The sequence below is a fragment of the Vespula vulgaris genome, chromosome 2 (genome assembly GCF_905475345.1).
Source record: "Vespula vulgaris chromosome 2, iyVesVulg1.1, whole genome shotgun sequence".
Taxonomy (NCBI): Eukaryota; Metazoa; Arthropoda; class Insecta; order Hymenoptera; family Vespidae; genus Vespula; species Vespula vulgaris.
This window is the reverse complement of record NC_066587.1, coordinates 6,655,596-6,671,666: the sequence shown is the minus strand read 5'-3', so window position 1 is coordinate 6,671,666 and position 16,071 is coordinate 6,655,596. Positions and strand designations below refer to the sequence as shown.

At 35.1% G+C, this 16,071-nt stretch overlaps 2 protein-coding genes across 3 annotated transcripts in view; both read right to left on the bottom strand.

Moving 5' to 3' along the window:
• LOC127072788 (FHF complex subunit HOOK interacting protein 2A-like) overlaps positions 1-16,071 on the bottom strand; it is a 158,807-nt gene that overhangs the window by 102,338 nt on the left and 40,398 nt on the right. The gene's annotated exons all lie outside the window — the stretch shown is intronic.
• Positions 101-16,071, bottom strand: part of LOC127072796 (sonic hedgehog protein) — a 54,113-nt gene continuing 38,142 nt past the window's right edge. For both annotated transcript variants that reach the window (XM_051013524.1, XM_051013525.1), the window contains 2 exons: positions 4,205-4,466; positions 101-2,040 (listed from right to left, as the gene is read on the bottom strand). In XM_051013524.1, coding sequence (XP_050869481.1) covers positions 1,265-2,040; positions 4,205-4,466 — 1,038 coding nt within the window. In that variant the 3' untranslated portion in view covers positions 101-1,264. The remainder of the gene's footprint in view (positions 2,041-4,204; positions 4,467-16,071) is intronic.

Below are 16,071 nucleotides of genomic sequence, written 5' to 3'. Positions count from 1 at the left end.
TAAATATATATATATAAATGTAATATACATAAATAGATATATATATATATAAATATATATATAAATAAATATATATATATATATATATAAATATGGACGCGCCGGTATTGAAACTAGAACAAAAAAAAAAGGTTAATTAGATAGCATTTTACGCCGATATTTTTCTAATCATACGAACAACGGTAGTTTGCTATACAAGGACGAAGAAAAAAATGTCCGATGATCGATCGATAACGAGCATAGAAAATAGGAAAATGATATTTATTTTAATAAAGCTCACGCGATCCGCATCTCGTTTTGACGAAGCACCAGCAACACGTGCGCTAGAACAACGCCGCGATATAACGTGTTTTTAATTTGCACGTTTCATATGCACATCTATCTATGCATGTATGTATGTATGTATGTATGTACGTATGTGTGTGTATATGTACAACAATGGCTTCGTTGTTCCAGGATTTTTTATCGTTATTGTTTCTTTTTTCTGGCTTTGTCTTTTCCTTCTATTTCCTTGCTTTCTTTCCTCATAGAAATGAGTTGCACGCATTCATGTATGCGAAAGGTCACTGCAAGAAGGAAGGACAAATCTCGAACGAAATAAGAAAAAATCGTCTCGATAAAAAAAAATCTTTGTCATTTATTCTTCATCTTTTTCATCTTCTTCATATTCATTCTCTTTCTCTTCTTTTACATATACACATTCGTACACGTTATACACATGTATACATAGATGCATTCGTTCATTCGGTTACTCATTCGCTCACACACACAGACGCATACACTTTTATGTATATGTGTATATATATATATATATATATATATATATATATATATATATATATATATATTCGTTTAAAGGAATAGCACGGAACGATATTTATATTATATACTCGTATGATACATACACATACACTAGAACGTTAGACGATGAAAAAGCTTTGATATCTTTCTAAAGCTTCGCGTTCTTTTTATTATTTTCCTAAAAGTCTAATATACTTTACGTCACTCGGTAAACCGGATAGAAATGTCACTGTCCAATTCAAACACTATCCAACAAGACAAAAGACATAGTCTCTCTCTCTCTCCCTCTCTCTCTTTCTCTCTAAGAGAAAAGATAAAAGCATCCTTGGAAGAACACACTAAAGGAGAAATAATAAAGCAAAATGTCGTTGATCTCAATCAAAGGATTAACCGATAAGATTAAACGAGGCAACGTTCATTCATTTTCCCCTTATATCCTTCGGCATGTTGAAAGTTGTTCTAATTAATTGTAGAGCATGTTACGTGGTAAAACGGAAGAGGCAAAATTGTAAAGAAACGAGGCGTACCAATGTACTCCGGTATACTTCTCGTTTACTTTGTGATCGATGTTCGTTGTCTCGTTATTAGTCCTTTGTTGCCTGATATCCGGTCGATCTACATCGATCGTTCTTCTAGCCGAAGATGGCCTTCGAACGAAGAACGATTCTAAGCTGTTCCAAATCCGCAAAGGGAGAAAGGAATAATGTGCCAATGTTTGACTATCGATTACGGCATAACACGAAGCTATGACGTCGTCGACCAATAATGTCCCTTCCGTTGTCAGCGGCGCGAAAACACCCTTCTCAAGGATCAACCTTGTCTCGATCACTCGATCCCAACGAAGACGTTGACTACGCGCATTGTACACTTCATTGTTCAGAGTATTCTCCATTATGGAGAACGAAGAATCCTCTTTTTTCTCTGCCACAAGAATTTTATCCCCTATTCCTACCCTCGCCGCAAATATCGTTGATTTATCCTTGATCGGTACCAAATGTGCTGGCGTCAAGGTCAACACTCGTCCAGATTCCGTAAAAAGTTTCACGAATTGTCGTCTCTCCGTTGGTGCTCTATCCAAGAAAGCTATCACCTCGCTGTAGATCAATTCACCCTGAGAATTCATGGCTGCTACTCGTTCGCCTAACTGGACTTCGTCCACCCTCTTTCGTCTACCATCTTCCGTTCTGACGTAACTTTTCCCAGGGAAACAACCACCCGATTTGCCTGCCGATGATGATTCTGTAATGAAAAGAAAAAAATGGTAAAAGAGAAAACAAGGTAAAAGAGAAAAAAGGCTTGACTGTGATTCTTATAAATTCGATTTTTCACTTTTCTCTCTCTCTCTCTCTCTTTTTTGAATTGGATTTATACGACGGGATCGAAGAGATCATATTAACTAAAATTAAATTTCGAATACTTCTTGCACTTGATCTCGAAGGAATATCTTTTCTATCAGTAAGAATTTCAATAGAAATTTTTTAACAATTACAAACGTCGAACGAATACTTTGGTAAAATATTGTTTTACGAGTTTGTTATACTCGATTTACTCTGAATTTTTATTTGCAACTTTGACTTTAGCTTCGATACTTTGAACTTTGGCTTCGAGCCAAATGTCAGATTCATTGATCCGTATATTCTCTTGTCGTTGGAGAATGGAGTATTTCTTACTTAAAAAAAAGAAAAAAAAAAAAAAAGAATAGAAAGAAGACAAAAAAAAAATTGATCCGAAAAGAGTGGATCGGTCTCGGTTCACTCTCGGACGTTGGCACATTTTTTTTCGCAGAGTTGTGCTTCGATTAACCGCGATCTCGCGGGGCTTTAAGTCTTTCTCCGTAGGATTGATTTTTCGAAGAGGTAATCGGATCCATCGGACACTCGGGAATACCGATCAGGAAGGTCGGTGACGCGAACGAGTATAACAAGCAACATCCGTAGACCGGTTGGTACCGTGGGAAATCTCTCGTAATCTCCCCACTCTACGTCACGAAAATCGATATCTTCTAACGAATTCCAATCAGAGAATCGGATCTATACAGTGAAAGAAAAAGAAAAAGAAAATGGAGAAAGATAGTCGAAAATTATGAAGGAAATTTAAAGACGATGAAAAAGAAAAAGATCGAAAATCGAGATTTCTTTTTTTATCTTCGAGCCGTGTTAATAAGGTGAATCGATATCGATCTCTTTGGTATCGATCGTCCTTCGATCGTGATGAAAAAAAGAATATATATGTATATATATATGTATATATATATAAAATAAGATGAGAAGGAGAGTCCAGACCAGAAAATATGTCACGCTTCGAACCTGCCACCTTTTTTTTTCTTTTTTTTCATTCTCTCTCTTTCTCTCTCTCTCTTTCTCTCTCTCTCTCTTTCTTTCTTTCTTTCTCTTTCTCTCTGTCGTTTTCAAGCGACCCTCGAGGACGCGATCCATCGACCGGTATCGATTTCGCGCCTACTTTTACGCTCGATCTTTTAATTCGAATGGACAGGCACGGTGCCCGATTTATCGGTATTTATTTCGTAATACGAAACTTTTACGTGTGACACGGAGGACGTGAGCATTATTGGCTGAGGAAGAGAGAGAGAGAGAGAGAGAGGGAGAGAGAGAGAAATGAGAATCGATCGTTCAAATCTTTGGCAGGGACATATCAAAGATCTATCAAATTTTGTTTTTTAAGTCAATTAAAATATTGAAAATAATCGATCGTTCATTTAACTAGAGACAAATAGGAAAGAAGAAATAGTATGTTTTTTTTTTTCTTTAATTATCGTACATGATAATGCGTAAGATTTTTAATCCTTCGGGATGAAATAACAAGGGATCTGGATAAAAGCAAAATCCTTTGCCGAGTCAAGATCAAACTCTGCAATACCCGAACAAGTCGATAAGACAGAAAATGTTTCGTTTTTCTGACGAGTAGCGGCGCTTCGTGTATATTCGCCAGTAATAAGAATGTTAATAATAAAGCAAATAATAATAACATAATATATATATATAACATAAGAAAAATAATTTCTAAAATAAGATTTCGCTCTCCTTTTTTAAATTCTTTCAACGTAATTTATAATTCTTATCGTTTCTTGAAAGAGAATTTCAATGTACATTAACGAAATAATTAAAAATCTTTTCCAAGAAAATCTACGATTATATATGTGTGTGTATATATATATATATATATATAACAAAAATAATTCTTCAAATAAAATTTCTCTCTTCTTTTTTAAAACCTTTCAAAGTGATTTAATTGTCATCGTTTTATGGAAAAGAATTTGACATTTCGATCGTCTCTTTAAAAAAAACAAAATGGCGCTCGAGATCCGCGTAGCTGACTACATTGTGTTTGCGTTTTTCTTTTTATTTTGTGCCAATGAAAAAATCCTTTTGTCAAGTATACTAACCAGACTTAACGGAACAGTGTATATGGGACCTGGATTCGTAATAAACCCAATCGAAACCAGCTTCGACTGCGAGTCTCGCCAACATTCCGTACTTCGATCGATCGCGATCACTCGTCGTCACGTCGACGGCTCGTCCTTCGTAATGGAGGGAATCGGTTGCATGTTTTCCCTCCTCGTCCCAGCCCTCTGTAACTCTCAGCTTCACTCCGGGCCACTGGTTCATTACCGAGATTGCTAAGGTATTCAATTTCTCCTTGCACCTCTGTAAGTAACATTGGAAATATTTGATTTAACGGTGCGAATAAAAATTTAGATTAAATTGAAATGATTTTGTCTTTTTTATTTCGAAGAATTTGTCGGAAATGTTTTGAAATATATCTAATGTATTTTTCTCAATCGATCCGTTTGGTTATGATGTCTGTTTAAGAAACTTCGATCATGTAGAAATTCTTTTTTAATTTTTCAAGAAGTAATTCGTCTGATAGTGATTTCTCTTCTTCAGATTTATTTTTAAATCTTGAATTTCTTAGAATTTCGAATGGGAAAATTAGAAAAAGGAAAAGAATAGATTAAATTTAAGTAACATTGTGATATTAAGCTATATTTTATATAGAATATATATATATATATATATATATATTTCATATGTATATTTTATTTTATTTATATTTTATATTATATAAATTCTTTAGTTATTAAATCACGAGCATAAATATATATAGAGATACTAACAAATAATAAATACAAAATTTAATAGAAAAATATCGAATATAAGCATATATTATACAAAATGTTAATATAATACTATAGTATTCGATTATATATGTATATACTCGATTTTTATTATAACAAAAATGTATAAATACTTAGTATTCATATGATGTTAATATCACACGCACATATACATACATTTATATACATATGTAGTATACATTCGTCATTCGAGTATACATATCAATGGATATAAATCATAGGAACATAACTTAAGTTTTCAAAAAAAAAAAAAAAAAAAAAGGATAGACCATGAAAAATCAGCAATTTCGAGTCCTTTTGAACAGGATTGGAAAGAAGTCTATTCTCGCAAGTAACTTTTCTCTATACCCTTTGTACATATGTTAGCCATACTATTTCTTTTTCTTTTCTTATTTCTTTTTTTCTTTTTTTTTTTTTTTTGGTTTGTTATTGTTGTCGTCGTTATTGTCGTTAAGAAAAGTTCCGCTTAACGCGATTTCATTGAGTATATCGTACAGGCGATTCAAAAATGAAAAAAGGTTGTGGAATAATGACGTTCGAGGATTTCACGCGGATGCACGTGGAAAAAGGACATCGTCTCGCGCGTACAATTCTTATGTGTCAGGTCGAAATAAGTGGAAAAGCGATACGAAGATGACGATGAAAAAAAAGAAAAAGAAAAAGAAGAAGCACTAGAAGAAGAAGAAGAAGAAGAAGAAAATGTAGAGAAAAAAGAAGAAAAAAAAAGAAAACCTAGAGAAGGAAGAAGAAGAAGAAGAAGAAGAAGAAGAAAATGTACAGGAAGAAGAAAAAGGACAAGAAGAAGGAAACATAGAGAAGGAAGAAAAAGAAAAAGAAGAAGAAGAAAAAGAAGAAGAAACCTTTAAGAATCAGACGCGGAAAACGAATGCGTGTTTTGACCGGACACGAGAACGGAACGGGATTTCTCAAAGGGACTTTAAGGACCTACCGAGCCCCATAGCGAATCAAGGGGCAAACAGGAGTATAAATACGGCCGTCGTGTCGAGGATTACTCGGTCACGCCGATCCTCTTGCTGCTCGTAAGCTCTAAGGAAGAAACTCGAAGAAAACTCTGACTTCTACCTGCTCTTTAACTTGTACCTTTTTAAGAAGGAAAAGCGACTTCTTATTTCTCGTCGTTTTTTTCTTTTCTGCCGTTCCTTTTTTATTTTCTTTCTCTCTTTCTTTCTTTTCTTTCTTTCTTTTCTTTCTTTCTTCCTTTTTCTCCCGTTACAACAACAATTCTTTTTCTTTTTTCTTTTTTTTTTGTTTTTCCTTCCTTCCTTCCTCTCTTTTTTATCGAGGAAAACGAGTTCTCTTCGTCCATCTGGTAAATACGAATTTTGTTCATCATTTGTTGGACATACTTTCTTCTTTTATTGAATTCATTCTTCAAGAATAATGGAACACACAGAGGGTAATAATAACGGCAAAAGACAGATCCTCAGTTTTTCACCAGAAACACACCAATTCTCAAGAGGAAAAATCATAGTTTCGGATGAATGAACAGGCAAGATTCTGTAGAAACGTGAAGATTATAGAGAACCCCAAAAAGGGAAACGTAAGTATATATTTGAAGGTGTTAGAAGGCGAACCATAAGATTCTCTATTGGTTTTGATGTATATGTAAGATGGTTTATTGAAGAGAACGAACGAACGATCATCGCTCGAGACCTCTTTTGTCAGATTCTCAGACTTTTAAACGTTCTTTTCTATTTCATTAAATATCTAAACGGAAATACTATAACGATACGTTCGGTGAATTTCTTTCGTGTTTTCAAACCGAGTGGTTTCTTTCACGTTAAGCTTGATCGAAATTCATCCGACAGCCGATAGGCGTGCGATTTTTATGCACTCGTACATATACTTACATATATATAAATAAATATATACGTACGAACATACTTACGTATATAGTATATATATATATGTACATGTAAGTAAGAAAGGCTTTGGTTGCTTCTTAACAGACACTTTGAATTTTCACCACTGAGGATTCGAAAATGGAAAGGTTGCCGCGACCGGTCCCCTTTTCTTCCTCGACGCAGTCAATAGAAGCTAATTGCCGGCGTGGAGCCGCAAATTCGTGGACATTGTCAACCCCATCTCGTTCGCGATATCGAACGGGTCTTTTCTGCATTGTATCGCGAAGTAGCGACCAGTTTCTTCCTCCTCCCTCTTTCTCTACCTCTTTTTCTTTCTTTCTGTCTCTCTCTCTCTCTCTTTCTCTCTTTATATAGCTTTATATTCCTCTTTCTTTCTTTCCTTCCTTCTTTCTCTCTCTATCTCTCTCTCTCTCTCACTCTTTCTTTTTTCTCCTTTCTCTTTCTACGTTCACCCCTTTTTCCCTACATTCAACCCTTATTTCAAATTCTCTTGCAATCCGATCGAGGTAGGAACAAAATCAAATTCAATTTGAAAATTTCTTTTCATATTACGTATAAGGTCAATCATGAGTAACATTGTCGAGGTTTATAATACTTTTCTTTTCTTTTCGGAGAGGGAAAGAGGGAGAGAGAGAGAGAAAGAGTTACTTTATAAACTCCAATTTTTTGTTTCGCGTCTAAAAGAAAATTATATATATATATATATATATATATTTGATATACTGGGATTCGAGCTTGAATCTTTGAATTTTATCTATAGTATTTTAATTTCAACTCATAATGAGTTACCTGTTATGTATAATCTGAATGTTATATAATATTATTCATATTAGTACAATATAATGTTTATACATATATAGACATACATATAGAGATATGTAAAGTAATAGATATGCATATAAGAAAGTTCTTGATGGAGTTACAATTCTTGATAAAGTTAAATGATAAAAGTTTCAACATTGCATTTTTGTTAGAAACGAGTGAACAAAAAATTAGACAAAAAAATATATATATACACATACATATATATAATACATATACATATATACATATATATTATACATATATATATAATTATATAATTTTAAGGATAGATGGCATTTATAAAGGATTAAACATTTCGAATTCTTTTTTTAGAAACGTAATAACGTAAGGTCACATGAGACACGTAATCGCGTTAAAGTTCTCAAGATTCTGATCTAAAGGAAATGACGTAAGAGTGAGCTCGTGCGAAATCACATCGTACATTTTGATGTGATGGTGGGAACGAATGGTGGGACGAAAGAGGAGAATGCGATAAGGAGGATCGAAAGAAGAGGAGGAAGAGCAGGAGGAGAAGAAGAAGGAGGAAGAAAGTCGACGAAGAAGAAAAGAAGAATGAAAGAGAGAGAGAGAGAGAGAGAGAGAGAGAAAGAGAGAAAGAGAGAGAAGGTATAAAAGGGCCGAAAGAGGACGCGGTATAAAGAGAGGAAAGAATGGTGAAGGGCCAGAGAGATATACCGGCTGTGGTGCACGATGGGGTGCCTTGTTCGCGCAGCGGGTTGCACTCTCGGCCCCTCCCAGACTTTACATCTATTTACAAACATTTTGGCGGAGTCGAGAGACATGGAGCCTTCTCTTTCTCTCGAAAGAGTGAAAGAGAGAGAAAGAGAGAGAGAGAGAGAGAAAGAGAGAATGTCGGGACCTTATGAAAATCCATTCTGAGTGAAAAATGGCCTAGCCCGTAATCCATTAGAGAATGAGAAAAGAAAACGAGAGAGACGCGGGGGTGGTGATAATAATAATAATAAGAAGAAGAAGAAGAAGAAAAAGGAAAAGAAGAATAGCAATAAATAAGATACATTAAAAGAAAAAAAGAAGAAACTCTAAAAGAAAGTACCATATTAGTACCAATTATCATCTTTATTACAGATATCGCAATTTAAAATGTCCTCAATCTCAAAATGTTAATGCATATGCAAAAATATATATTCTACAGATTCAATAAATAATTATATTTATAACAATAGTAATATTGTATTAGTATCAATTATGATATTTGTCAGAGTTATCAGAATTAAACATTTCTTTGATCTCAAAGTGTTAGACATACAGATACGTACGTACTCTAACAATATAAAAGATATAATGAAAGCAGTAGCAACTAATCAATGAAACGTAATATATACTGTAATAAAAGAACAAAATTAAGAAAATTATGAAAAAAACGTGTAATATGTGTTACTAAATAATAACGATAGTAACGACGATATCTAACAGAATAATAATAAAATACATTTATCATCTTTTAGATCTAAAGATTATAAACATAAATATTCACAATTATCTCGTCAAAATTGATAACGATTTCTTCAGAATACATTCACGTTTCAAAAAGTTCATTTAATTTCGACGTTTAAACGGGGCCCCATGAGAGGACGTTTAAGAGTTTCGTACTTCTTACATCGTCCTCTCTTCGTATTCCATTCTCATACTCATTTCTTCTCTCTCTCTCTCTCTTTTCTTTTTCTTTCCTTCCTTTTCATTTTTATTTTCAATAAAAAAAAAAAGGAAAAAGAAAATAAAATTATATCGAGAAGAGCCGTCGGTAGTGGTCGCTCGTTATCGTTTATAATGGCGCTACCACGGTGCTCGAGGCGTTTATGAAAGACGAAAAGAGGAAACCAGTTCCGGTGAGTGATGTACTCGTCGCGTATATGATGCCTTCTCCTCCTTCTCCTCTACCTCCTCTACCTCCTCCACCTCCTCCTCCTTCTCCTTCTCCTCCTCCTCCTCCTTCACCTCCTCCTTTTCCTCCTTCTCCTCCTCCCAACCATCTTGTACATGCAACATACGTGCTATCTCCTCTCCATCGTACCTCGCGCGATACCTCCTAATTACCGATCGTCTATCACTTACACCTCGTTTACATATCTTATCGCGCTCAGTAAACGGCTGTTAATTGTCGCGTCTTCTCGATTCAACCACTCGATCAATGATCTCTCTCTCTCTCTCTCTCTCTCTTTTTCTCTCTTTCTTTCTGTTTTTCTTTCTCTCTCTCTTTTTCTTTTTTGCGTTTCTCTGTGCATTCAAACGGTTATACTTTCGTTATTTATATTTATATGTTGTAATATTTCTTATTAGTTATTTAATTATTTTAAGATGAATAATTTTTTTTTCTTTCTGTCTCTCTCTCTCTCTCTCTTTCTGTTTCTGTTTCTTTTATATAAATATAGTTGTAATAGTAATGATATTGAATTGGCTTGTAATTAATATCGATATTTTCTTTATATGATATTGAATAGTATAATAATGGGTTGAGCAATTAGTAATATAGAAAATATGAAAAATAAGTTATAGAAAATACTTAGTAATATTGTAGTATAACGTTGAGATTTGATTAATAAGTAATATATTGAAATTTTTAATCAGAAATACTAGAGAAAATATTTGTTATACTCTACATCACAATATTTGCATGATCAAAAAATAATATCGAAATTTTCAATAGAAAATATTAAAAATAAATATACTAAACAGTATAATATTAGGATAACATTATACTACAAGATTAGTAAATAATTAGTTTTCAATAAAAAGAAAAAAAAATATATATATAATAATATACTATTGGATTGATCCAATATTCAATAAAAAATATATTCACTAAAAAAGAAAAAAATTGAGTTCATTATTTACATATAAAAAAATATCGAAATTATTTACATTACTCATTAGCCAATCCAACAATTTTATATTATTATCTTCTCTCCCTCTCCCTCTCTCTCTCTCTCTCTCAAATCCAAAGACGAATATAAATTTATTGAAATCTACTTTAAGCAGAGGCGAACAAAGGAGGAGAGAAGAGAAGAGATCTCTCGCATGAGATGAAAAGTTAAATACGTCGGGGCAGGGTTAAGAGGTCAGGATGAGTAGAGAACGAGAGGAGAAAAGAAGAATTAAGAGGAAGGAAGAAGAGAGAGAGAGAAAGAAAGAGAGAAAGAGAGAGAGAGAGAGAAAAGAAGGAAGAAGAAGGAAGAAGATAGAAGTACAGAGAAGATGAGGCACCTTCTAGACCGAAGAAGGGGGTTGGGTCCTGATGTGAAGGAAGATGGTGAAACAGGACTGGGCTCCATCCCAGCATCCGAAGATGGAGCCCCGCCCCCGCCGGTTTCTTCTCAAGTCCCCCTCCTCCTCCTCCTCCTCCTCCTCCTCCTCCTCCTCCTCCTCCTCCTCTTCCTCCTTCTTCTTCTCCTACCTTGGTCAGCTTTACCTTCGCTGCCAGGCCAACCTTTTATTTCATTCTTCTTGTTTCAACGCTCTTTCTCTTTCTATCTCTATCTCTCTATCTCTCTCTTTTTTCCCTCTCTACTTTTCCTTCATCCTCCTCCCTCCTCCCACTTCTTCTCCTTCTCACGTAAACCACATTCGGGAATTGAAAAAGAACGAGCTCCTTCTCTATCTTTCTCTATTTGTCTGTCTCTCTCTTTCTCTCTCTTTCTATCGGTCTTTTTTTCTTTCTCTCTCTTTTTATTTCGGAATGACGATCTCGATATTCCATTCACCGTGTACACCGAAAGAAATCGTTCTGGCGTCAGCTGATCTTCCTGGAAGCCACTTCCGGCTCACCAAGAAACGATCCTCTTACACCTACGTTAATACAACGAAATTCTTTCAACCCTTCCCTCGAAGAAATCATCTTCCTTGTGAACGACACGTCGTTCTATTAAATCAAATATAATTAGTAAGGACATTCATTGATCAGAGATGTTGAGAATAGGATAAATTAAATTAAAATTTAATTCAATTAAAATTAAAAATTGTCGGAGTTATTAAGACATGAGAACAACAATCGCGAGATAAAATAATTATCTATGGTATCAGAATGATACCAAATTTAATGGAGACTCAATGAGATATTGCTTTCATCCAAATAAATTTTCTTCCAGTTAATCGATTCGATAAATCTTGAGTTGAAACAAATTCGAAGAAAACGAGTTCGCATAATTGACATTGATTGCGAAAGTTATGGAAATGAATGATAGTTGAGATTATCTTTAAACGAATTAACGATAATGATGATAATAATCGAATTTAAATCGAAACACTTGGGACGATTATTCATTTAATCATCCTCTCTTTTTTTCTTTCTTTTTTTTTTTTTTTTTTCTTCAGATCGCAATTATTAGAACATCATTGAAAACGTTAATACAAGAAATTCGATTTTTCTGATAAAGGAATGATCAATGTATTAAATCTCTCCCACCCTCTACCCCCTAACACTCATACACGCGTAGTAGTACACGTTCAAGGACAATGGCCTCACCAAAGGGAGAGATGACACGACAACAATGAGGGGCCGTGTTTTGAGAAAGATTCGTGTACGAGGAGATGCATCGAGTGTTTGTCGAGCTCTCTAGAAGGTCCCGGGCCATAACTGAAGAGCGATCCCGGTCCAGAGGGATGACCTATCTCACGCTTCTTCTCTCATCTTCATTTCCATATATTTCTTTCCTTCGTACCTTAACATACTTATCTAAGACACGTCTAAGCGCGAGTAAACGCATGCCGCGTTATTTCGACTCTAAGAATTTAATAAGACAATCGATAAAGCTGCCAAAGTAAATTTTCTTCTAGTTCTTCGCGATCTATGATTAAAAAATAAATAAATAAATAAATAAATAAATAAATAAATAAAAAGAGCGAGAGTGTTACGTATGTATGATCGATAATATATGACGATGAGCATAACGACGTGAAAGAAAATGGAAAAAGTTATTCTTTAAAGATGAACCTATTTTCGATGATGCGTGTCGTCTCTTCTAGAGAAGCTCGGGTTACATCCTTATTACGACGTATATACCTATACCTACAGGCTAGACTTATAAAAAGAGATAGATCATATGATAGAGAAGGAATGATAGAAAGAAAGAGATGGATCAAGACGAAAAGAAGGATCGAAATCGACCAACCGAAAATATCTTTTGTCTGTGGGAACGGATTACCGAAGCGCGAAAAGAAACACCAATGAGACTTAAGATGAAAAAGGTTTAGACAGAGAAAGGGAGAGAGAAAAATAGAAAGATAGAAAGAGAAACATGGATACTAGAGATAAATAGATAGATAGATAGATAGATAGATAGATAGAAAGCAAGCATGTTGTTTTGAATCCATAGCACGTCACTGACAGAATCACTCGCTGGTATTGATCTCGACAAGCTGATCATCATCATCATCATCATCATCATCATCATCATCATCATCATCATCATCATCATCATCATCATCATCATCATCATCACCCTCATCATCATCTTCATCATCATCATCATCATCATCATCATCATTATTATCATCATCATAATCATCATCTCTGTTTCTGTCTTTTAGTTTTTCTCATTCTGTCTTTTTCTATCTTTTTTACCCTCTTCAAAGCGATGAAGGCGATCAGCACACGCCTCGTCGCTTCCTCTTCTTCCTTATTATCTTCCTTTTCTTTCTCTCTCTCTCTCTTTCTCTTTCTCTTTCTCTTTCTTACTTACTATCTCGTTTCTCTTGAAGTTCATTTTATCGAAACGCCGAGTCCGATATCGTTACGGTACATTACACTGACACTTTCGAGCCGCGTGCCGACTCCTCCTCTACAAAGGAAGGACTATAAGACGAAAAGAGGATCGTTCTTCTGTACTTGCTGTCGTCGTTTTCATCATTGCTAATTTTCTTCAGTATCATCCTGCATCTCGATGAGACATTCTCGCCTCCTCGCATTCTTTATTGTTTTTATGCGTCTACTTCGTTCTTCGTTTTTCTCTCTTTCTCTCTTTCTTGTTTCTTGTTGTTTTTTCTTTCTTCGTCCTCTCATTATCTCTTTCTATTTTGCTCGTTATTTTTTTTAGATTTTATTTTTGTTGTTGTTGTTATTATTATTATTATTGTTGTTTCTTTCTTTTTTTATATCCTCCTTTTTTCTCATTCAAGATTTTTTTCTTTCGAACTTTCCGAACTCGAAACGGACGATTGCTCAGGCTCACGAGAAGTATCCGGCTTCGAGTGTCTTAGAAGAAGACGATCAACACTTAAGAATCCTCCTACGGAGTTGAATACGTAAATTAATTACGAGAGACTTCCAGTAAGTACGACGCTAAAGTCTACTCCTTGTGGGTTTCTCTAACAGTCCGTTACTCTTCCAGGTTATGTCTTATCCTCGTCGAAAATAAAAAAGATAGAGAGGGTAAAAGACAGAGAGAAAGAGAAAAAGAGAAAGACAGAAAGAAAAAAAAGAGACACACACACACACACACACACAGAGAGAGAGAGAGAGAGAGAGAGAGAAAGTAAGAGAAGAGAATTCTTTCAGAGGCTGATGTTTGTTATTTTTCGAAGAGGAGGATGGTAGCCAAGTTCCTCCTCGAAGAAAGAAAGAGAGACAAAAATAAGACTAAGAGAGAAGAGAGACACACATACACACACACAGAGAGAGAGAGAGAGAGAGAGAGAAAGGAAAAAAAAGGAAAGTCACGTGTATAAAGCGGGAGGGCGGATATCGTGTTCCAAATCAGGATCCGAGGGATCGGGTTATTAGGATCGAAATGAATGTAAATCCCCTTAACACGATCCCCGGCCAAAACACGGCTACCCGCGGCTCTGAAAGTGGCCAGATTAGATACCGCGTGTCTCTTTCTGTCTCTCTCTCTTTCTCTCTCTCTCTCTCTCTCTTTCCTTCTCTTTCACTTCACGAGAAGCACGAACCATCCCGTAGGATGTAGCAGCCTGATCCTATCTCTCTGAGGGCATCGAAGAGAAGTAGGAGTCTCCACCAAGAAGAAGTCTCTCTCCCTAAACCCTCCGAAAAGAGCTCTCACATCTCGTAGAAAGGGCGAAGCTCCTTCTCCCTCTCTTTCTCTCTCTCTCTTTCTCTCTCTCTGTATCTATCTATCTGTCTATCTCTATCTTTCTCTTTCTGGTTCGTGAGGAAGGCCCTTAAATCTTAAGATGGACCGCAGGAATGCCTGGTGCGCGTCCGACCTAACGAGCTTTTAATCGTCGCTTCGACGTCCACCGACACGTGACACCGACGACGTACCTTGTCACGTGCCCTTCGAAATTAGAAAATTATAGGATCCGTTTCAGTATATGTATACGTATAATATTTATGTATTTATGTTGAACTTTGAAAGGATTTTATTGGACGGGTATGCGATCATTTTTAAATAAGTGATTATTTATGTTGGTGTTTATGATTCTTTTTTCTCTTTCTTTCTTTCTTTCTTTCTTTCTTTAATCTTTTTATTCTTTTTATACCTATCCACTAATGTTTTTTCATTCGTATATAGTAATCGCGTTGAATATTACAAACTTTAAGTTTACTTCTTCGAGCTTTTCTTTTCGAAATCGATTATTATCAGATTTAACAAAGAACTTGAGTTTCGTTCGCTATTCTTTACTTTATTATTAAGGACTGTTCGTATATTTATATTTTTATTCTTAACATCCTGCTCTTCTTATTAATACTTTTAACAGATTAAATATTAGAATTTGTTAATGTATTTGATGTTTCTTTTTTTTTTTTCTTTAGAATCGAAGACCACATGAATTTATCATTGAATTTCGCAAAGCTTTCGTTTACATTAGTTCAATTTATTAATAGCCGTCGTTCTCGTGGCTGTGTCAGTTTCGATCAAAAAGTCAAAATTTTCTCAAAAAAAAAGAAAAAAAGAGAAAGAAAAACAATTCTCTCGACGGTCGTAAATTCTCAAATATTAACATCCTTTTTTTTATCCCGAAACAGACATTTATCGAAGCAAGAATACAACATTGCGCACGATTCTAATCAGAAAAACATTCACAAGGTTTTATCAACATGCGATAAAAATCTTCAAGAGCTATTCGATTCACACTTATCACACATTTTCTTCTTCTTCTTCCTTTTCTTCTTCTTCTTCTTCTGCTTCTAAGAGAAAATTTATATTCCTCGTGACGATAAATAAGCGTTCGCATAAAGCAAACTGCAAGTCGTCGTAGTATACGCGTGTCCTCCTGGTATTGCATTCTCTCTCTCTCTCTCTCTCTCTTCTCTCTCTCTCTCTCTCTCTCTCTCTCTCTCTCTCTCTCTTGTATAATCGTCTTGTTTTATTGGCCGTTAACCATGACTGGAAGTGAATGAAAATAGGAGTTACGAGGAACGTCGTGGCTCGTAAATGGATTAATCGTTTCTTCGAGCTTTAATAGACGCTAAGAACGAAGAGACAC